The 25207-nt window shown below is 33.6% G+C and overlaps 1 protein-coding gene and 1 long non-coding RNA gene across 2 annotated transcripts; both read left to right on the plus strand.

Annotated features, from left to right (window-relative positions):
* Nucleotides 1-584: 584 nt before the first annotated feature.
* Nucleotides 585-4862, plus strand: LOC134248642 (uncharacterized). The gene is made up of 2 exons (XM_062731047.1): nt 585-1557; nt 3783-4862. Exons 1-2 carry the CDS (start codon nt 906-908, stop codon nt 4850-4852), a joined length of 1722 nt encoding a protein of 573 aa, XP_062587031.1. The 5' UTR covers nt 585-905; the 3' UTR covers nt 4853-4862.
* Nucleotides 4863-11371: 6509 nt separating this feature from the next.
* On the plus strand, nt 11372-14114 carry LOC134248641 (uncharacterized). Its single transcript, XR_009988091.1, has 3 exons — nt 11372-11427; nt 12955-13202; nt 14015-14114. It is a non-coding gene; the product is annotated as an uncharacterized LOC134248641 (long non-coding RNA).
* The last annotated feature ends 11093 nt before the right edge of the window (nt 14115-25207 follow it).

The following is a 25207-nucleotide window of genomic DNA, read 5'->3' on the forward strand; positions in this document are numbered from 1 at the left end:
CTTAATTGTCTCGTGAATTTCATTCAAATCATGATACGCGTATTTTTGGGGTGGCTGATTATGCAACTGTAAAATTGTCTGTTTTAGCTTATGATGAAAATCACGATTTAATGTTGATAGCAATTAATCTTAATTAAGTGTACATGTATTTTAGATTATGGCTTGGAGACATTAATTATCATCATCTTTATATCTATTTAAATTATTTTTATACCTCATACATAAAATCAACGTCTGCGGTGTTAGAATAAAGAATCTAATTATTGCTTGAGTGGACAAAAGTCTTGAGGAAATTTTTTCGATAAAATGTATTCTTTTATATAAGAAACAATAATGTGGTATCCATTGGGTTCGAACACGGGCAATAAAAATCCAGAGTTGCAATCTCTATTGAGACTAGCACGCTAACCACTACGGTACTCAAATCCTGAAGAATTGTGGCATTTAAATAATGTTTGTGATATGACTATTGATTTAAGGGACTTCAAGTATTTCCCGAAAAGATACGAAAGTTATGTCATAAAATTATATTTTTAAGGTACAGTTTTTATAATCTTAGTTTATATAAATAAGTACTTGTCATCATATTCATTTCGTTCATGTATTTAAATCATCTCAATGGGTATTCTGTGTTACATGTATTGAGATATGCCTTATCTGGGCCTCATCTGTTGTTTATTTATAACCCAGCCTCGTTTTCAGTTTCACCATCTTTGCGTTCGTAGCCATTGTGGAAATTTGTTATATTTTTAATCAACCACCATCCTTACATTTACTAAGGGAATTATTGCTAAATCATGATTTTTCAGTTAGTGTGACATCAGTTCTGTCTTCCTGTGAAACGATTTTATGTTTTCACGCGTTGTTTTGTGACTTATTGAACTTTAACTTTTGACCTAAAAGTTATGTCTACGGTTCGTCGAACAAGGAAACAAACAAACTTTACCATGTCAAATAGTGACAATCCCAGTAACTGGACGGTCGCCGAACTGAAGAAAAAGCTGTCAGATAATGGAATAAACATTAATGTGAACCTAAGTCACAGCATTCTGAAAAGGATTTATGTAGACAATGTTTTATCCGTTCAGGGTCAGCAAGCAGCTGCAGATGGTGATCGCAATCAAGCTAACATTACCAATGATATGCAAACTGTGGATAACCATGATATTTCTACCATGCGTAACTCTGTGCTATATTCAGGGGCACCCACTCCTTCTGCTAATTTAGCCGAGGGTGCACGCGCTTCAAACATCGAAGTCTATCCGGAACCAGGAATTCCAGGCGGTAGAAGTTCGTCTTTTACTTCACTTCCGCCCAGCTCAACGCTTCCTACAATGGCTACATCAACAGTTACCACATCTGCGATGTCAGAATCCGTTATTCTTAGTACTTTGCAATTGTGTCAGCAGGCCATAACATCATTAACTCAGTCAAACAAGACCAATGAAGCTAAATACAGTCTTCAAACAGCCATGTCAACGAACGCTGGGACTCCTGCCGTGAATATATCTGATGTAGACATGGTTTCGCCAGAACTACGTGCTGATATTCTGGCAGGTAAGGACGTGAATCTCAACATGTTATTAATCCCCAACTACACAACCCCTTCCCAAAAGAAAATTAAAGAAAATGACGAACGCCTTACACGCAGTCTATCTTTAGATGAGTTCATTGTGGCATTTGGAAGGTACAAAAAAATCATGTGTTCTGCCTTTCCCAACAGGTCTAATGAGTTAGATGGTTATCTCTCACACATTATAGAAACTGCTAATGTATGGCCTGACAAATTTTACGAGTACCATCAAATGTTCTCGAGTAAATGCGCAGCTATGCTTCTACAGCATAACATTAAAATTGACTGGGCTAAAGGAGATTTTGAACTAAGAACTTTGATTTGTGCTGGGTCTTCTGTCAAGTCGTGTGATGTTTGTGGCTCTAACATTCACTCCTCAGGTATGTGCCCACATAGAAACGCAAAAAGACAAAATACTCGTCCTCATTCAGGGTTTAAAGTGTTTCGTCAACAGAAAGATATTCATGGCCGAGAAATTTTGTTCCACGATGGTGAACAAATTTGTAATAATTACAACTCCACAAAAGGTTGCAGCAAACCTTATTGTAGATACGCTCACACTTGTACAGCTTGCAAAGCAAATGGACATCCCAGATTTTCATGTCCTCAAACACCTAAATCCATGAATGAATCTAAACAAAAAGCTACTAGCAGTCAATCCAAACCAAACACAACAAAATGACTAAAGGAACCACTGACAAGTATAAACGTTGACAGACTTAGATTTGAACTTTCTTCATACCCAGACAAAAGTTTTGTGAATTACTTGTGTTCCAGTTTAGAACAAGGATTCGATACATTGGTTGTTGACAACAATTTACAAACTTTTGAATGCAAAAATTCTTTGTCTGCGCGACAAAACCCAAGCATAGTTGATGAACTTTTACAAACTGAACTTGACAAAGGTTATGTTCAAGGACCTTTTTCACTGCCTCCGTTTAATTCTTACAGAGTCAGCCCGTTAGGAATAGCAACTCACAAATACTCTGGGAAAAAACGATTAATCTTTGATTTGTCTTCACCTCATAACAGTTCAGAACCAAGTGTGAATGATCTTATAAACAAGGAACAATGTTCTTTGTCATACGTTAAAATAGACGATGCAATTCAAATTATTCAAAAATTTGGAAAAGGCAGTCTTTTGTGCAAAACAGATATGACTGACGCTTTTAAGCAAATTCCTATTAGTCCTAACCAGTGGCACCTGTTTTGCTTTAAATGGAGAAACCATTATTACCACTATGTGCGATTGCCATTTGGTTGTAGATCAAGCCCAAAATTATTTGACAATCTTTCATCAGCTGTTTGTTGGATTGCGAAAAATAATTATGGAATTCAAAATATTCTACACTTATTAGATGACTTTTTAACAGTCGATAACCCAGAGTCTTGTGGTGAAAGAACTATGGCATTATTGTGTACAATTTTTCACAGACTTAATTTGCCATTGTCACCCAAAAAAACTATAGGACCAACTTGTGAATTAGAATATCTGGGAATTATTCTAGACACTATCAACATGCAAGCCAGATTACCTCTCGATATAATTGAGAGGATTACGTTATGCATTAGTAACATTCTGTCAAGAAAAAGTTGTACACGGAAGGAACTAGAACAATTACTCGGTCATTTAAACTTTGCTACCAGAGTAATATTACCCGGCCGGTCATTTGTCTCCTACCTCTACAAACTTATGTCCTCGGTCAAAGAGGGTTATTACCACATACATCTAAATAACGAGTGTAAGGCAGATTTATACATGTGGCTGGAATTTTTATCAAACTGGAATGGTATATCCATGTTTTATGATGCGTGCAAAGTAACGTCAGACTCTATTCAGTTATTTACTGATGCCTCTTCTACAATCGGATATGGTGGCTACTTCGAAGGACATTGGTTCTGTGATAGATGGCCAGTCGACCTACCTCGCATTGTCAATGATACATTATCTATGGCCTTTCTTGAACTGTATCCCATAGTTGTTGCTAGTATTTTATGGGGTAAACAATGGAGTGGAAAAAGAATCGTTTTTAATTGTGACAATCAAGCAACCGTGCAAATTATCACCAAAGGTCGCTCAAAGGAACCTGTAATTATGAAACTAATGAGACGATTAACCATGTGTGCAGCTCAGAATAATTTCGCTATTTACAGTACATATGTACCTGGTGTTAAAAACAATATTGCTGATAGTTTATCTCGTTTGCAGATGGATCGTTTCAAGAAGCTGGCACCAGAAGCAGATCTTCTGTGTACGCCGTGTCCTCCTTTAATGGAAGTGATTTGGACAGTGTTGTAGAAAATCTCTGGGACCATTCCATTTCCATTAGAACGCGCAATCAATATAAAGTTGGACTGGACTGTTACATCAAATTCACCTTGCTGAGAGGACTGCATGGTTCCGTTAGTGACTTACCACCAATGTCGGAACAATTGTTAATATATTTTGTTGCTTTTTGTGACGATCATTTAAGATTAGCTTATTCAACGATCAAATTGTACTTAAGTGGTATCAGATACTTTTATTTAAGATTGAAAGGATGTAATCCTTTTCAAAATAATGCTGGTCAAAATTTAATTTGTTTGCAATCAGTTTTAACTGGTGTAAAGAAAAAACAAAGCATGTATGCTGTTCCTAAACGCAGTAGGCTTCCTATCACCATGTCCATTTTAACAAAAATGTGTCAATTACTCAGGTCAGGAATTTTTGATATGTTTACATCATATATGTTTGAAGCAGCTTGTACAGTCGCATTTTTTGGGTTTCTACGATGTGGGGAATTCACTGTCCTCAGTGATTCTCATTATGATGATTATGTTTCAATCCAAGATGTAATTTGTCACGACTCATTTGTCGCACTTACATTAAGAAAATCAAAGACAGATCCATTCAGAAATGGAGTTCAGATTAAATTATTTAAGACACAAACAGATGTCTGTCCAGTGAATGCTGTTGTTAAATACCTGAAACTAAGATCAGAAGTTTTCAAGTCACAACCTTTGCCTTTCTTTGTTACCAAGGAAGGTTCCATTCTAACTAGAGCAATTTTCATTGACACACTTAAAGTCATTTTATCTCAATTAGGCCTAAACTCTGATCTCTATAATGGTCATTCCTTCAGAATCGGAGCAGCTACAACCGCACAAGAGGCACGCATTGAAGATCACTTAATTAAAACATTAGGTAGATGGTCTTCCAATTGCTACACTACTTACATTCACACATCTCCTTCAGTTATTCAAAATGCACAACAACAAATAGCCTCTTCTGTTTTGTAGAAATCAGTAAACAGCTGCACCTGTCTGTTTCATTTGTTCTTTTACTAAATCAATGTGCTTTATTCAGTAGTACATGTATTGTAATTTCACAAGGTGTGTCTTAAGATGTACATGTTGCATATGTTCTTAAATGTATATATGTTTTTCTATTTCTTGTTTAATTATTATATATTTTTACTTACATTGGAAACTTGGGGCTACAACTGCTTACAGTTGTATTTGGCTGTTTTGGTGTACAAATATTACAAATTCTTTAAAATTTTTCCATATTTTAACCAATAATCCCCAAGTTTTCTCCTGGGGGTTAATGTGTGTATTTTCTATATGTATGTTTGTTTACTACATTTGTATATATATTTTAACAGTCGTGCATTCTTTTTACTTATTTGCTGCTTATGTGTTACCATTTATACTTTGTCTATCTCCAATTGTCCTAGAGATAGATCAATTTCGTTAATGCATTGTAAGTCGGTTGTCAGTCCCCATAATCCAATATGTGTTTTGTATATAATAAACTTTGTAACTGTAACATTGTTTGAGTTTTATATAAATGAAAGATTATTTTTATAATCTTAGTTTATATAAATAAGTAATTGTCATCATATTCATTTCGTTCATGTATTTAAATCATCTCAATGGGTATTCTGTGTTACATGTATTGAGATATGCCTTATCTGGGCCTCATCTGTTGTTTATTTATAACCCAGCCTCGTTTTCAGTTTCACCATCTTTGCGTTCGTAGCCATTGTGGAAATTTGTTACCACCATCCTCCCCACCACACGCCTTGTGAAATTACCTTTGGGGATTGTCATTTGTAAATAATTATTTTTATTAGTATTATTGTTATGCAGTAGTTTTGTTTTACATATTCATTAATTTCTGTGTAAAGATGTGTAATCTTTAAACAATTATGTTATTCTGCTTGCATATGTTATGTCAATCTTACATTTCTCATGCTAAATGTATATCACCAATGCCAATCATTTACAAGTAATTGTTTTCATGTTAGTCATTCTGCTGCATGATTATCAACGTTCCTAATTCTAAACATTTATTTCATACTAGTCATGCTGACATGTTTCCAATCATGCTAATGCATGCATTTCTTTTCTGCTAGACACGCTAGTTATTACAATTCTAGTATTCTACAATGCAAAATGCATTTACAATAATCATAATGACGTGTATCACTATTCTTCTTTATGTATTTAATGCAAGCAAGTCATGCCGACGTATGACAATCAATCATGCTTACGCTTATATCTGAATTTTTATGTTAGTCATGCTGACGTATGACATTCAATCATGCTTACGCATGTCATTCTTATGCTAGTCATGCTTACGTATGACAGTCAATCATGCTTACGCATGTATTTCTTAAGCTAGTCATGCTGACGTATGACTTTCATTCATGCTTACGCATGTCATTCTTATGCTAGTCATGCTGACGTATGACATTCAATCATGCTTACGCATGTCATTCTTTTTGCTAGTCATGCTGACGTATGACATCTAATCATGCTTACGCATGTATTCTTTCATGCCAGTCATGCTGACGTATGACATCTAATCATGCTTACGCATGAAATTCTTCTATGCTAGTCATGCTAACGTATGGCTGTTTTGGTGTACAAATATTACAGGTGTGGGTTTTGGTGTACAAATATTACAAATTCTTTAAAATTTTTCCATATTTTAACCAATAATCCCCAAGTTTTCTCCTGGGGGTTAATGTGTGTATTTTCTATATGTATGTTTGTTTACTACATTTGTATATATATTTTAACAGTCGTGCATTCTTTTTACTTATTTGCTGCTTATGTGTTACCATTTATACTTTGTCTATCTCCAATTTTCCATATTTTAACCAATAATCCCCAAGTTTTCTCCTGGGGGTTAATGTGTGTATTTTCTATATGTATGTTTGTTTACTACATTTGTATATATATTTTAACAGTCGTGCATTCTTTTTACTTATTTGCTGCTTATGTGTTACCATTTATACTTTGTCTATCTCCAATTGTCCTAGAGATAGATCAATTTCGTTAATGCAGTAAGTCGGTTGTCAGTCCCCATAATCCAATATGTGTTTTGTATATAATAAACTTTGTAACTGTAACATTGTTTGAGTTTTATATAAAATGAAAATAAAAAGTGAACTGCACATCTTCTTCTCAGTTCTAACCTGTTTAATTTTTTTATACCTAGTCGTTCTTCTTCGTGCTACGTAACAAATATAGGAATCTATTGTTGCATTCTACTTGTAAAAATATATATATTTATATAGGAAGCGCAAAAATACGCACTCAAAAACATGACATTATATTTTCTTCATCATAACAATTGTCAAAAAGATTTAAAATATTGAATATAGTCTGTTCCCCATTCACTTGACCCTGTTATTTCAGGTAGAGTAAAGACATTCTCGTCTTTAGGTAAACACTTTTGTGTACAAAACAATGGAAAGAACCCTTTTGTGTACATAACAATATCATATGTGAAACAGTGTATAGGCATTTACATAAATTTATAACTAAAAAATCGGCACTTAGTTGGTCATTTATCACACCTAAGTTACTTGTCTGATATAGTGTTGTACAAGTCAATTTCAAATAATTAAACTTTTTGATAACTTAAACCAAGGTATGCATAAGTTATTATCTTCTTTGATAATTTCATTTACCCATAAATCTATCTATGAAATACTTTTTTTACCGATATGTGCAACACGAAAAATTAGTTGAAAGGCCTATATAATATCTCATAGGCAAATAAGGGGTGTTAAGAAAGTTCGTTCCGTAATGAAATATTTTTCTAAATCTTCAAGGTCAGATTTAACTGAAGAGAATAATTTGACAGTCTGACATAATCACAAGCTTGTGCTTTCAATTTATAGCAATTTATTCTAATAGAAAATTTTAGGTTTTTTTCTACATGGAAATATACATAACCATCTTAAAAACACCCAGATGACAAACGTGCTGGTCATTTTGAGTGAAAATACATGTACCAGGACCCGGTTTTATCAACGGCTGATTAAATTTAATGAATTATTAAGCCTAATAATTCATTAAATCTTAATGATACATTAGTTAATAATTAAAGTCATTAAAGTGTGTTGTACAAAACCTTTATTAGAGTCTTATTACTTAATGAATCATTAAATATTTAAGAATTCATTAAAGATTCATTAACATTAGGGGAACATCCCACAATGCAATGCATTAATACTTCCGGGGGCGTATCTATGTGCGTTTCCTATGTTTACAAAATACTTATAATAGATCAGCTCTAATTCATAAAATAGTTTTTTTTTTAAATCAACCGAGTGGCCAACTTCCTTTCACTTCCAATTTATGACTTTAGCAATGAATAAAAAAATCAACCGATCTCTGAAGCGGTTTTTCTTTTATTCTTTATTACATGTGATAGCTTGTGGCAGTATTTTCCAAAAATGAGTAATTTTTTAAAAAATTAATTTACATGTAAGAAAATATTAACATGCAAAAAATGACAATCTACAGGTACAAATATTTCGTGATGGTAAGTTGAAAGTTGTGTGTGGGAAAGGGGGGGGGGGGGGGGGGCTTGCTATTACAGTATATATATTGAATACGATCTCTGATGTTTTATTCATATGCAGGATTTTATTGATACCGGTATAGGCCTACCTTAAAATAGGAGCTGTGTTTATTCTCTTACTGTTGACCTAGTTAACCACCTCATAAATTATGACGAAAGAAATGACGTCACTTATAGTGTTTACATGTACACGAAGTTATTTTGAATTCACTGGGATTGCAGTTGGGATTTCTATTGTGATTTGATTAAAAGAAGCATCTTTATACCTATAATTTTGTTGACAAGGTATGTGAAGTTTTGAAAGTTCGACAGACCGTCCATTAATTTCTGTACTTTTTTAAACAGTTATCAATATAATTTCCAATTTCCTCATCCGTAATGTCAGTGAAAAAGGCTCACAAAAGGCACTGATTCTTCTCCTTCTGCCAAGCGGGCAAAACATAAAGCAGGTCTCCATACTTAATGACCACTTAATGAAGCCCCCTTACCTTCATTAAAGTTGATGAATTTAACTAAGCTTTAATGCACCGATTCGTGCACCATTGATACAACGGAATTTAATGACACATTAAAAATAATCAGTTTAATGAAGCTTTAATCATTCATTTAATATTGATACAACCGGATCCAGGACATGATACCCTTTTTCACAGCGTATCTTTCATCATATAAAACTAATGAGGTTAGGTAAAAAGAAAGATTAGTCACTTTTTCAAAGAATATTTTGTCATATAGGAATTCTATGCTGACTGGATAAATTATGCATAGGTATTTGGAAGGATATATGGACCTTTGTGATTAAAATATTTCACTAATAAGCTGCATTCCTGGTTTTTCTGCAAAGACATCTGTTTCGAATTCAATACCTGCACTCCCTTATCCGTTTCAACCAAACACAGTTAAAACCTTATCAGTAGCAAGAATGGACTTTGTGAACATGAAATATCACAAACTGAAAACATATTCTCATTATATGCTGTTGTTTTGGGCTTCTATGAAATAAAAAGGTAATACAAGTTAATATGGTTTATTTTGAGTAGGGTTTTTTAATCTGTAGTGAAATTAATAATGTAAGTAAACTGAAATAGGCTAAATATATCTAATATATGTTTATACATAAGTAATTGTACAAGATGTCTAGCATATATCTTTAAGTCATTCTAAAATATATGGAAGAGAAACAGGTGTGGAAATCAAAGAAAATATGAAACGTGAAGTGACCTTGACATCAACACACTACTCTCTAGTTCAAATAAACACAATACATTCAAACGTAGAACTGAAATACGAGAAGATGGAAATGAATTGAGGCGGACAATGTGTTGGGGATACTACATCTCGTCAATCGGCTGAGTGTGTACATATTTGTGAAGTTTTACTTTTACAATCGATGACTGCCTTGTAAAATTTAAACACAGACTTACTCCATTCACTGAAATGTAAAATTCAGCTGAAGAATGTAAAAGTAAATCTCATTATAGAACTCCTGTAGTGTCTAAACATAGTCAAACAGATTATTGTAGTAAAACCATTTTTAAAACGGCAAGAGACGTTAGTAATAATTTATTTAATGTAACAAAGACAGCCTTTGGGTTACCTAAAATTTTAAAACAATACAGTATAGTTAGTCTAATAAACCATGGTTTAAAAAAGACAGCTGACCTGGCCAAAATTTAATAAACTCATTTGTAAGATTGTAAATTGATAATATTAAAATGTGTTATATATGAGTTCTAGATAGATAAGCTCCAGTATAAAACGTTTTTTTAAAGGAATCCAGTGAGTTATATGTGTATACCGGTAGTTATTTTGACATGTAAACAACATCTGCCTTATCTATTGCATTAAAAGCGCATCTCAAATTTCTACTGTTTTCTTTACCCCTTTTAAAGTTATTTTTAGTGTACCAGTAAATATATGCATGACACTAACTGTGCTATATAATAGTATGCATGGGTAGCCATGCCTGCTTAGCTTTTAAACTCGCTAATATAGGGTGTGGAAATGCAATGGAAGAAACAGGAACACATTTCTTGTTTTATTTGGGACAGCAGAAAAATAAATAATTTGATAACTTCATGAGGTAAATGTATATTGCATTATTCATAATGACTATCTATATTTTAGAGTTTTACACTGAGGATGTATTTAATTACTTTCGTTTTAAATGAGTTAAGTGCTTTATGCAATTTTTATGGGTTATTTTTTACAAACAAAAGAACTATTCGGATGAGGCGGTTTAACAAAAAGCAAACAATGTGTATGTTTTTTTTTAAAGTGATGGAAAACTTTGTGGAATCATGTCCCCAGAACACAACAGAGGTACTGGAATCCTCCAGGAGGTTGGGTTGTGGACAGGACCAGTATGGAAACGATCAGTACATCTGTGTCCCTAACATCGACAAAACAGGACTCATAGAATTATGTTACAATGGCATCATGGGGATAATAGAAAGGGGTAAGTGAGCTTAAAACTTTTCATTAATTTTTATTTTACTGTATATTTATTAAGATTTAGATCACTATTAAAGACATTACAACATGACCTCTGATAAATTCCTTATTAAATGAGAGAAAGAAAGGGGAAGAAAGAGATATGTACACCTGAATGAATCAACTAATTATATGACGTCTAAATCTTAACTGATACTCCATGTCTTACATTCTGCTCCTCCCACATAATGATTTTATTTCAATGATGATAAATAACCGATATCGATACATGTTAAGGCAACTGTTTGAGGACTACAGAAGGACAACTCATCGCACCGGATGTCTTCAATTTTCATCAGGCTGTCCAGACATAGAATATAGGAGCAACAAGATATACTTATGTGAGACCCTAGTTAATTAGAAATATCCCATTGAATTTAAACAAGTGTCAATGTTTTATGTTCTTGCTATTGCTTTTCTTGTATTTGAGATTAGGCTGCCAACAGAACATTAATACACAAGACCGATGTTATTTTGCTGAACCCTCGTGTCCAAATGCGTAAGTAAATGCCTGATGAAAAGAAGGTAAAAATAGTGATAAACTGTAAATATCGGCCACATATCATATAAAAAGTCTAACAATTTTCTAGGCCAACTCAAATAAGGCAATGTAACTTTCCTTACCAAATAGGGAAATTTCTATAAAGAATAATCTTTAAAAAAAATCCCCTTCTACAAAAGGGGTAAGCATTGCAAATACTTTTCAAATTAACCAAAAAGAAAATAATGGATACATCTCTGGTAAGCCGTAATTTCAATGTGATATTATTCAGAATCTAATCCTCCTTACCTAACAAAAACAAAACATGAAATACACCAAATACATGTAAATAAGCATCGTATTATCATAATTACGAGAAAGTGATATATTCAAATAAAAGGCTACAATTTGTAAACAAGTCTTGGAATCTTGACTTACGGATATTGACTTATTTCCAGATTATTACATCTATATACCCTAATGGCATGAAATATTCATGTTGGTTTAACTAAAATTGTTATATTGCATTGCATAAAAGCCAAAAAAGTTCATCAGAAAAGTCTGGCAGTAAAAATGAATGAAATGTTATGGTCCAAACTTTCCGTATCCACATCTTCAATAACAACTGGCTTTGATATTACGAGATGCATTTTGCAGATGCAAGTTAATTTTTAAAGGCCAAGAAAAAGAGATCAAAATTATTGGCATGAAGAGAAAGCACTAGTCACAATGATTAAAACTGTGAAATATTAAAGACCTAATGATACTAAGTAACTGTTAATAAGTTTGACGAAAGTTAATGGTTTTATAAGTGTGTCAAACTCCAAGGCGAGGGTCAGAAAGTAAGAAATATCTAAACACACTGTGAGGTCTTGACACATTTATTAAATAATTTGAATGTCCTGGCTCCAATTATTCAAAAGTAAGGGCCAATGTAAAATATTGGTATTATTTTTTATTTGGTAAAACACTAAAGTCCAGCTCAAAAAGTCAAGTTATTTGCAACGCTAAAGTTTAAGTGGATAAAGAGACAAACAAACAGGCCGACACACAGACAAATAAACAGTGTTAAAACCATTTTGTATTATCAGTATAAGACATTCATAAAATTCAGATTCATATTATTTCAATGAGGTCTAAAGAAAGTTTCATCAAGAATCATATTGACTTCAACTAAGTGAGGGACCGGTTTACCTGTGCCATACCGTATGTGAAATGTCAGTGTAAGGGTCTATGACCAATGCACACAGAGGAAAACCATTTAGTATTATTCATACCTATTGACTCTAATTTTTTAATTGTAAATTTGATGATGAAAGGTTTCTATTTAAGTTATTCAGTATATCTACAAAGAAACATAATTTATCAATATACATGTGAATACCTATAAAGAAGTGATCAAAATTGTATTCTTTCATCGTGAGTTTGAATCCATTGTGTTGCGCAGAGGCTGATTTATCGGATGTGATTTTGTCAACAGAGTTTAAATTGTAACATTTGTTATGCGATTTTTAATCCGCATAACTTACATTTTCATTTGTATAGCACAGAGAGCATCAGTACCGTGGACACTACAGAAGCATCTAATCTAGGGTTATCGACAATTCAAAGTATTTACAACACAACATCTTACAACGTATCTGAAGGCACCTTTCCACAAGACTCCAACGATTCTACAGAGGTTATTGTTTGGAATATGGTTGCTGTTATGTTTTTCATCATTTTGATATTGGCTGGTGTCCTTTGGAAACGAAAACAGAAAGACAAAAGAACAACTCCTCACGTATGTAGACGTTCATGAAATTTTTAGCTTGTAAATACAAACAATCTTACTTAAAACATCTGTTAAACCCCAGTCACATTTCCAAAAACAACTAACGGCTGACAGGTTTTGAAGCAAAAATTGGTTCTTTGGGTTCTTTTTTTTACGGATATAACATAAATGGTTAATGCGTAAGATATAAAGAAATCTTAAGTATTCTTTGCTGCTTAGATGTGCATCATTTGTCGTTTTTATGCAGTTCTATACAAAATGTTTCAAACGTTTTCAACATTGAGTCACAATATTTTATAAGAATCCGCCACTTTGCCTTGCGAACATTACTCGAGTCACCTATCTGAATATAGATATATGAAAAAAAATATTTCTGATTTCTAAAGAATTTTTGGGGTGATTTGGTCGAGGCCACCGGTGTTCTTAGAAACAATGTGTCTGCTCCTTGTCGCCCGATACTCTGCTCGGCCGATCATGTTCTTTCAGCCGACAAGACTTGAAAAATTTGGTCGCCCGACCATCGGCTTAAATGTGATCTAGGCATTACTTAAAGCGCTTGAAAGCTATAATGTTTTCCGATTTGAGAATTTTTATTCTTTGTAACGATATAAATTCTTATTTATTTAATTATACTGAATCTAATAAAAAATATAATTGAAAAGTAACGATATTAAAGCTGTATGGTAAGTTTCATTGTAACGTCTTAACAATTAGTTTTGTACTCTCATGAGGAATAATATTTAAGTTCAAATATGTGAAGTCTACCTTAATCTTATATCAAATAATATCAAAGTAAACAAGTAATTTATTTTCTTAACACATTATAATCAGTTGATGAGATCAACATACAATACAAAAAAGGAAGATATAACAACAGAAACAGATTGTAAAAGTTCGTTGCTGTCACACCACACAGAACTTACTGATGCTAATGAATTTAACTAACATCTGATTTTAATGTTAAAATTACATGTAAACAAAACAATATGAAATTTATGGTTTAAAATATAATTGCACTGCAAAGAACTTACTGATGGTAATGATTTTATAAAAAATCTAACATTTAATTTTAGAATCAAATGTGAGATTTAAACAAAACAATATAAAAATTGACGGCTTAATTTTTAATGATACTGGAAAGTAAAGTGCATACAGTCGACATTGCACATTTTTTTTAATTTATAGACATAATGATAGAACATTGTAATTTCTACATCATTTATGTGTGATAACTCTTTGATAGTTACATGTAATGGAGTTATTTTCTTGATAATTCTACCTGAAAGTTAATAAGGCACATCGATATACCGGTGGGTCAGAAGCTAGGACAAATATGCATGTAAATCTCATGCAGCTGTCTTTGAATTTGACGTCAGTGACTATTGAAATTCACACTGAGAGGCATTATATGAATTAAATCTACTATTGGTCTATATCTTTAAAATGTGAATTTACAATTTTATTTCACAACGAAACCAAAAATTATCAGCAATTGGTGTCTAGTTAGTATACTAAACCAGGGACATCAATGATATTGGGAAACGTGGGATACTTTTGCATATCGGGAATCGCACGTGTTCTTTCTTGAAATCAATAAAAATATTATTTTTTTTTAGATACAGTGGATTTAGAAAGGGTCTAATCAAAAAACTGAAATTGGGAAAAAATAAATAAAATTAAATGTACCTGGTACTAGTATTTCTAAATTAAAAACTGTGAAAAATGAAAAAGGTTTTACAAATACTCTTGTCAACATTAAATCAAATGAGATAGACAAAGTTAATTCTGAGATTTGTATCAATACAGAACCAGAGGAGATAGTTCTCATTGCCGAAGAGACATATAAAAGTACGGAAGTAGAAGAAAGGCCTGGCTTCATAAAGACTGGTATTGGTATCGAATCTGCAGAAAAAAGAGAGTGTGCTATTTCAGAAACTTTTTTTAAACCAGATCAGAAAGAGAATGAGCTTACAGAAGGTGGTAAAAATATCTATGAAGGAAAGAAGATCAATAGACGCAGAGGTGAGAGTCAATGATTATTCACTATACATTTACATTATCACTGAAATTAAAAAGAAAAGCATGCAGTACCAATGATACTGATGGTAAGATATCAATAAATAAAACTATTCCATGCATGTATGATTTTTTCCTAAACTGTGACATATATTTTACTTGAAATCAGGTACAAATTATCCATATTGAGAACCTCTCCCTAATCTTATTGGCTGTCACATAGTACTTACTGTATTCAAGAAACATGGTGAATAATTTCAGTTATGTTCTAAACAGCACAACATACATAAAAAATAATGGTTGGTGTTCCGATTGGTTGTATTTTTTTTTAAAAATAAATTTCTGGGTAAATTGCATTATCACTTTTTAGTAATGAAGTAAAAAGAAGCTGTGAATTTGATGATTTTGCCACGCATACAGTTATAATATTACAAATGGAAATATCTGAAATTTTTAAGGATAAAAAGTGTATTTTTTTATAAGGTTTGACTATTTCTTTTTCCTTAACCGGATGATTTAAAAAAAAAATATGCTTGGCTCAAATCTACATGTTGAGGAACATTAATTTTTTGTGTTCAGACTTGTCACGTGATATTTGAGTGAGAGGGTTGTAGCAATAGGTTAAGAGGGTGCTGCTGAATTTGTATAAATTTCAATACTACAAGGCCATAACCAAGTTAAAAATCTCAGTTTATACTATAATTATTTTTTAAACACCATAAAGTTTGTGAAAAGTGTTGCAAACCTATATAGATTACCTTATTTAATTGCTAAAATTTTAGATTACCTTATTTAATTGCTAAAATTATATTTGTTGAACAACAGGTTGAATATTTTTCGGGTAAACGAAATTAGATATGACTATTTAATCAATTTATTTGCAAGATGTCTTGAGGTTCGCAGAACTTTTCAAATATCTTAATGCTTTTTGAGTTTTTGTATAAAAATTTGGCATGATACATTGAGGATTGCCCTTGTAATAAATCGATTTATCAGGATCCTTCTATTACTTTTTCAATGAATCTCCCTACAAACACACGACAGTATCAGTTGTGTGAAGAATATAGTGACATTATATCAATAAAATATTGCTTCTAACTTACCACTTTTTATATAACTGCAAATAATAATTTTAAAAACAAAAGACATTTTTCATTGTACAAAATGTGACTTGATCAGCCTCCCACTGTAACCAAACTGCGTCGTTTTTGCGAGTTGACGTCACATTGACAAGAGATATCGATGAATTGTTAATATGTTGTTGTGTGGGATTTAACAAACGACAAAACTGCATGAAATAGTGAGTTTTTAAAGGTATCCGACCCATATTATTACCAAATTTCCTGACCTTAAATATTAATTGTTAGTGAAATATCTTGATATTATTTTAGAGTAGAAAAGGTATTTACCAAGAGAAATTTTCAAAAATTTAATTACCTAAGCAGAAATTAATTATTAAAAATTGCATTGAAGTCTATATACATATCTATTATGCATTCAATTCCATTCAATCCGAGGCCAGTATGCATCGGATACTTTAAGTAGTCTACAGCTATCTAGCAGTTCATGATCAAAGAAGCAAATAAAATCATTAGTGGAATTTTGAAGACCTTATATTATGTGTGACGTCATAGTAAATATTCCCCGTATAAATTAGGACGAGCCTCCTTGCTGTAATCTTTAAGACATTTTGTGAGCTTTTTACATTTCTTCTCTTCTTTTTGAAGTTGAACATGAGACGTTGTTACCAGGAGAGACGACAGAAACCCAAGGTGATTTATTTTGTGACAATATTGCTGACATTATTTTCTTTTCAAATTAATTTGATTTACCTTGAAATATACATTTCATATGATGTTGAATTTCTCTACATTTCAAAGAGATAGTTAATACAACTGAGCAGATTGATCAAAATCCTCAAGAAAAGATTGCAAACAAGACAGGTGAGCAAAGTGACAAAAATACGCAAGATCATCCTGACAACACAACACAAAAGCAAATTGGGAACAGTATGCAGAAAGAAACTGAAAACAATACGCAAGATAACGGAGGGGAAGACAGAGAAATAGAATCTACTTCCCCAGCTAAGCTGCCGCGTTCAGTTACTGGTACTAAGGATAAAGGTACCGAAGAAATTACTTTTACAAAACTCATTACATCACACGCTTTGTACATGTATATCTTAACAAATCAAAATCAAAATTTGTTCGTTGTCTATCGTTGTCGTTGTTGTTGTCGTTGTTGTCGTAAACTTTTCACATATTCATCTTCTGCTAAAGAACCACTGAGTCAATTTCAACCACTCTTGCCACAAGTTATCCTTTGTGAATTGGGTTTAAGTCTGTTCAAATGAGAGACCAAACCCCCATTAAAAGGGGAGATATTCATGAATAAATAAAGAAAAATAATGGTATCTTTAGAAAATCTTCCTCTAAAGAACCATTGGGCAAGGAAAGCTGAAACTCATGTGGAAGCATCCTCAGGTATTATAGATTCAATTTGTTCAAATCAAGACCCCCGGTGGTAGGGCGGGGCCACGATGGCCGATCACCGGTTTAATAAGGAATAAGAAAATCTACTCCAAAACCACTGTGCCAGTAAGAATGAACGTACATGGAAGCATTCTCAGGTAGTGTAATTTTAATTTTGATCAAATCATGACCCCGGAGGTAAGGCCAGGCCTTAAAAATCAAAGATTTACATAGAATTATATTTTAGGAAAAATCTTTGAAAATCTTCTTTTCAAGAACCACTGGGTCAGGAAAGGTGAAACTTTTGTGACATTCTCTTCAGATATAAAGTGTACCGGTAGATTCAAGTTTGTTCAAATTATGACCCTCAGTGGTAGGACGGGGCCAAAATGGACAATTGAAGTTTTACATATGAATGAATACAACAGAATTTTATTAATAAACTCTACCTTTTAAAAGCCACAAAGTCGTGATTGGTCATATCTTTATCTAAGTATCCCCACGTAGTGTTGATTTAAGTTATTTTTCAAGTCATGAATTGGAAGTAGGGGTTTAGGGGTTATGTAGGATTGGCCGCAATTGAGGATAAAAGGTTTGCCTAAATATATTAGTAAAATATTTTTTACCAAGAACAGAAAAAACATGTTTGATCATATTGTTATAGAGGCATCATCAGGTAGTACAAAGTTATAGTTCAAATGAGGGTTCACCTTCAGGCTGGGCCACAAGGTGAGGGAGGAGGGGGTTAAATGAATAAATAGGTAAACAAAATCATTTGCTCAAGAACAGCAAAGGCAATTCTTGTATGGAAGCAATATCAGATAGCTGATAGTTTAACACCCATGTAAACTTCTCAATACTGAAGTAATATCTGCTTTTATATCCCAACCAATTTGCTCTGGTGAACGTGTGCCCTATGGCTCTCTTGTTTTATAAAATTCATTACATTTTGCAAATGAATGATGCGTTTAAATAAGGGTCATTTCAGATATGCAGAAAAGATAAAAAAGGAGTTTTTGATTTGTATTTTGCTGCCCAGTAAACCTCCAGTATCATTTAGACCTTTATCTTCACCTTTCTGTATAATAAAGGTCAATAAAAAGACACGACTATGGAAGGGAGTTACCGCCAAAAGTCTATGTATCTTGCTTTTATTCTTATTCTGCCTACTTCTTTATGCTTTATTGTAGTATTTATATGTCACTTTATTGTTTTCATATTCGTCATCATTTAATTTCACTTTGACTTTTACCATTCTTCATTTTGTCTTTACTTCTATGATGCTTTATTCTTGTATATTTATTCTACTTTCTTTTTAACTTAAACATTTTCTTTAATAGATTATTAGCATTATCTCTACTATTAATGTTAATTCAATCACGCTAACAATGAAGCATATTCAATGAAGACGAATGGAGGTTGTCAAACCGTCAAAATTTAGTGCGGCATTATAACGCTAGATGGCGTGGTGTTCGCTACGAGTGTTGGTAAAACTAGGTAAGAAAACCTGGGTCGGGTTATTTGAGATTCTTCAACACACATCGAACTTTTGAAGGCCGGATCCAATCTCCCGATCCAATGATGGAAATTCCATATTTATTTTCTCTGGGCACACAGGAATAACGGCTTCTTTTTTCGGACATAACTTTATACTATACAATGTTCATTTTAAGTCCGACCCACTTTTTGTAAGAGTAAGTGTCAAATAAGTAAATGTAGTACGTATAGTAGAAAGAAAATTTAAATTTGATTCTAAAGAAGTTGAATCTAACTCAAAACCCACCCCGCCCCCCGAAATAGGATTTCATTGGCGTCGAAAGCTAATTGAAAGATTGGGGGGGGGGGAGGGGTTATGTATATAAGAATTTTTTTTAGACTTTCAAAAAAAAAACTGACAAGCAAAAAAACTGCTAAAGCTACGCAGGAAGGTTCAATGTCAATACTTAGTCTATCTTTGGAAAGAAGTGGGGGCTAACCCCCTCCCCTCTTCTCCGGTACCGACACCTATGTATTTTCAAATTTGAACAATTTCCTGGGGTTTATTTTGCGCTTGTCAAGCTGTTTTCAGCCGGGTAGCTTGAATATTTATTCTCTTTTTGGCCCTTCCACTGAACTGAACTTCTTCACGACAGATAGTAACTGCTGATTCGCGTGATTCTAGGGACAGGGCTTTGCAAAGGAGTGAGGAGCGTTATGGGTACATGTAGGCAGGCGCGGATCCAGAATTTTTTTCCGGGGGGGGGGGGGGGTTGCCCCAGTCAAAAATCCATTCCCAGAAATTTCTTGAAAAGCATAAAAAGAAGATAAAAAACCTTAACTTGCTCAAACGTCAAAATTCTATTCAGTAGTAAAAAGTTACGTTTAGGTAAATGTTTCGTGGCCAACCTCCCCTCTACCGATGAAACTTACCCCATAGGAGGTCGGCCACCCTGAAGTCAGTATATATATTGAGACTTTAGTGGTGTGATTGTACATTGCATAATTTCCTTTTCGAGAATTTTTTACTCAAAAGGAGAAGCCACCTCTTGCCAGTGGAGAGCTGCAAATTTGTCCTACGAGGTACTTATAGCCATTGAGCAGTGAGGGATCTTTTTTCGTGCTAGCACCTACTGCGACACGGGACCTCGGATAATACGGTCTAGATCTCATGCGGAGGACCGAACTCCACATCCTATATTGGGATTCGAACCCATGATATTGGTCGACTCCTTACTACTGTTCTTTGTGACTCTATATATAAAGAGCAGACGCCGTAACCACAGTGCCACGCTGGCGACTGTATCCAAGGGAGAGAGAGAGAGAGAGAGAGAGAGAGAGAGAGTCATTATCCATATGTACTCGTGAAGATTACGAGGGTTGTTCGAAAATTATTGAGACATTGTGTATATTTTGCTTTCTAATGAACGTCTTTCAGTGAAAATTGGCATATACGTTTGACATACACTAAAGGTTAATAAGAGCAAGAAATATTTTTCAAATATTAAATATTTTCTCTACAATTTTTTATAAATGTGTCAATAGTAGGGGTACCCGGAGCAGTCGCGGAATCAGACATTGGAAATATGTAACCCCAAAATTCCAACTCTTCGTGGATCAATGATGAGAGCGAAAATAATTCAGTTTAAGTGTATAATTTTTCAGCTTTGGTTCAAATTCATGTTGTGCAACTTTGATAGAATTTTGATCAGAAATACGGAGATCATAAAAAAATTAACTGTGGTAGTGAAATCTGCTAACAACGAAAAAATGGATTTTGACGACAAGGGCGGAGCAGCAAGCATACCTAAAATTTTGTGTAGCACAATGCAGAACTTTTTTCAAGACTCAACGACCTGCTAAAACAATAACAACGAGAAAAAATGATGTGGTAGGGTTTGTTATTTCCTTGGTATACATTTTTTGTAGCAATTAATTAAACAAGAGTAAAATTAAAAGATCTGGACGACCATGAGTTATTACATACAGTATTGATATCGTTACGGTATTTAACCCGCGTTACATAAATTAGCGCCGCATGATTCTTAGTCGTCCTTTCCCATAAATGAAAATTTTTGACTGGGTTAGCAACAGCATACATTTTTAAAGAATAGTTTAAGAAAAGAGACTGTTTGATTTTTGTAATGTTATATATCCAATAACAAAGAAGGAAGAGTATTAAACGCTTCCCGATCGTTTCACATGCGAAACAATCTACGGCTAACTTAACGTTAAATGACGTAGCGAGGCTGCTCCGGGTCGATAGACATATGCATATTTATTACTTCACAGAAACTTATATAATTATCGTAGGAAATAGAAACTTTGCTTAAGTGTTTTAGACGTTCTTTATAAGATGTGGATGAATTTTCATGAAATTATCTCCGTCCTTTATGGAGTAAATGTAATTGTCTCAATAATTTCCGAACAGCCCTCGTATCTATGTTTAAACAAATGGTTAAAATGATTTAATTATAAAACACTACTAAAATGATATTATTTAAATATTTACTCCCGGGGGGAGTCCCAAAGTATAGTCTTCCGAAGGAAGCATCACTATGTAGTCAGTCTTCCAGGGGAAATCTTACCATCTAGCGAGACTTCCGAGGGAATAAAATGTATCAGGTACATACCTGAACTTATAACAAACATCAGTCTTTTAAAAATTTAAGTTTGATTAATAAAGTATTAAGACAGAAAATTGAAAATCAAAAGCCTGCAGGGCCTGCGAGTTGACTTGCTTGAGTCAATTGAGCCTTTTCATACATCTGGGCATCATACCTTAATACATTCAGTTTATTTTGCAGCTTAAAAATTGAATATTACACGTCTGATCCATGTTCGGTTCATAAACAAAGTGTTTATTGCTTTTCCTTTATGTATACAGGTTGGCACTAAAGGCCCTCCATATTATTTTGACTGGATTCTATAATAAATTAAAGCACATTAGCTGAAGTGGTCAGTGTTATGGAATAATTAGGTTTAAGGTTCCCACAGCAAATCTGGATTCTAGAAATAGATTTTCAACAACAACTAGCTACAGCTAATGCAAGCAGAAGGTGTTTGTGTTAGGGAGTATTCTATGTCAATTATAAATAAACTTCAGATGGGAGGATTATATCCACCTAACATGCTTGAACATATATTCATATGCAGTAATTGTATGTACAGGGTACAGATATTTAATCAAAAAATTCTTTAAAAGCATGAAGGCATAAATAATGTTACAGTGAAATTTTATACAGTTTTTACCTCTTAAGTTTATACAATCACTCAAACCAAAGCATTTTGCTAGAACTATAATGTTTGGCGTACGGATCACCTTGATGAATGTGTGAGAAATTTTACAGCTCTGAAACGGCTGTGTCAACAGGGAGTAGCTTGCTACGCAAGCCAACTCAAAAACTCGAATAACCCCGGCCCGGGTTTGCTTACCTAATTTTACAAACACTCTTAGCGAACACCCCTGCCACCTAGCGTCATAATGCGGCACTAAATTCGGACAACTTGTATTCATCTTCATTTAATATGCTTCATTGTTTGTGTGATTGAGTTAAGATTCGTAATAGTTATAATCATTTAGAGAAACTGTACCAATTTTAAAGAAAGTAAAATGAATTTACAAGAAAAAAGCAACATAGAGGTAGGGGCAAAATGAAGAAGGAGAAAAGTCAATGTAAATTATAATGAAGTCGAATATGCAAACAATAAAGTGACATATAATTACAATAATAACAAAGCATAAAGAAGTAGGCAGAATAAGAATAAAAGCAAGATACATAGACTTTTGGCGGTAATTCCCTTCCATACCCAGATAGCAAGACTATGTTGGGCCAACATTGGCAAAAGGTTGTATGGTTGGCGTTGGGGTAACAACGTTGGGCCAACGTTGGACCAATGTCACCATGCCAACCTTCTAGACAATGACAAAATTCCTATGTTAGCCCAACGTTGGTCCAACGTTAGCAACTTCCATTCACTGATGTGGATGTTGGTCCAACGTTGGCCCACTGTTTGTAATACACTCTTTAAGAAAGTGTCTTTTAAAGTTGGTAGTAGTATGTTGGCCCAACGTTGGCCCGATGTTTGAAATACACCCTTAAAGAAAGTGTCCTTTGAAGTTGGTAGTTGTATGTTGGACCAACGTTGGCCGGTGTTTGTAATAACCCTTAAAGAAAGTATCTTTTAAAGTTGGTGGTAGTATGTTGGCCCAACGTTGGCCCGATGCTTGTAATACACCCTTAAAGAAAGTGTCTTTTAAAGTTGGTAGTAGTATTTTAGCCCAATGTTGGCCGGTGTTTGTAATACACCCTTAAAGAAAGTGTCTTTTAAAGTTGATAGTAGTATGTTGGCCCAACGTTGACCCAATGTTTGTAATACATCCTTAAAGAAAGTGTCTTTTAAAGTTGGTAGTAGTATGTTGGCCCAACATTAGCCTGATGTTTGTTATACACCCATAAAAATGCTTCTTATGAAGTTGATAGTATGATGGCCTAACGTTGGTTTGTTATCTATCCTTAATAAAGTGTCTTATCAAATTGGTAGTAGCATGTTGACCCAACGTTGGCCTAATATTTGTTATACACCCTTAAAGAAAGTGTCTTATCAAATGGCCAACGCTGGCCCAATTTTTATACTGCAAACTAAAGATGGTGTCAATTTTAGCTGCTGAACTGACATTCTATGTCCATGCTTTTAATTGGATGACCGTTTTGTTTAGATCTGATATATTCAACATTTTAAGTTTTAACTTAAGTGATCACAGCACCAAAGAGTGTTTTATTATATTTTTTGAATTGTGCACATGCATGATTACTTATTTGAAATAAAACCCTTGAAATTATTAATTTTTTCATGAGAATTTAGAGAAGACTGAATACGTTCTCAGGAAGGATGTGAATGAAGCCCACATATACATAAATCCAAATGACACAGCTTTATAATTAAATTGAAACAAAAGTTAGGCGTTCGCTATCACGTGACCAAGCTGTGGAGTGAGCTGTCCGATTCAATTGCTCACAGGTGGAGATAATGCAGGGCAAGCAAGAAGAAGTGAAATTTAAATTTGTGGATTATACACTTGCTATACAGCTGCATTTAGGAGCGATGTAAGTATATTTATTCTTATTTATTCAGGTTAATTGTTAAAATTGATTAGGAATTCATTCTTGTCATGTTTTTGCACACAAGCACTGTAAGTTAAGGTTAAATAACATCTTTTAAGTTGTTTCTATCTATCTAATTCTTAATTGTCTATTACAGACACGATTGTAACAAAGAAATTCAGTCAGAGACTGTAAGGAAAACAATGTTGTGGCGGTACATGTAAATAACAATGAAATCGAAGACCATGCATAAAGAAGTGTATAAAGTATGAGATCAAGATGAAGAAAACGGGATGCGACGAAGTGACGGAAAAGAGCGGGAATACAACAAAACGACTATAATAAAGGAAGTGAGCCCTGATTAAGAACTTTTAATTGATAATTTTTCATAATTTACCTCTATTGTCTATTTTAAAATTTATTTTGTAAATTGTGATTGAATTTATGTATATAAAATATTATCACAGTGAATCATTAGTAATGTTTTCATTGAACATCTCCATGTATGGATTATGAATGCAGATTGAATTGTGTATTAATTATTTTAAACAGTCATAAAATAGGTTTATGTAAAGAATCACTTAACCAATTGCAAATGTTTCTATGTAATAACTACGTTGGCCCAACAATTTGCCATCTGACATTGTAAAAAAAAAGGGTCAACATTGGGCCAACCTAACCAACTTATTAAGGTTGGCTGTTAGTTGGCATACACTAAAAACTACATTGGCCAAACAATATGCCATCTGACATTTCAACATAGGGCCAACGTTGGGCCAACCTAACCAAACAGTTGTTAAGGTTGGCTGTTAGTTGGCATACACTCATAACTTCTTTGGCCAAACAATATGCCATCTCACATTTCAACAAAGGACCAACGTTGGGCCAACCTAACCAACGAGTTTTTAAGGTTGGCTGTTAGTTGTCATACAATTATATCTACGTTGGCCCAACAA

The sequence above is a fragment of the Saccostrea cucullata genome, unplaced genomic scaffold, assembly GCF_032062105.1.
Source record: "Saccostrea cucullata isolate Sc308-1 unplaced genomic scaffold, CSIRO_AGI_Scuc_v1 ctg6002, whole genome shotgun sequence".
Taxonomy (NCBI): domain Eukaryota; kingdom Metazoa; phylum Mollusca; class Bivalvia; order Ostreida; family Ostreidae; genus Saccostrea; species Saccostrea cuccullata.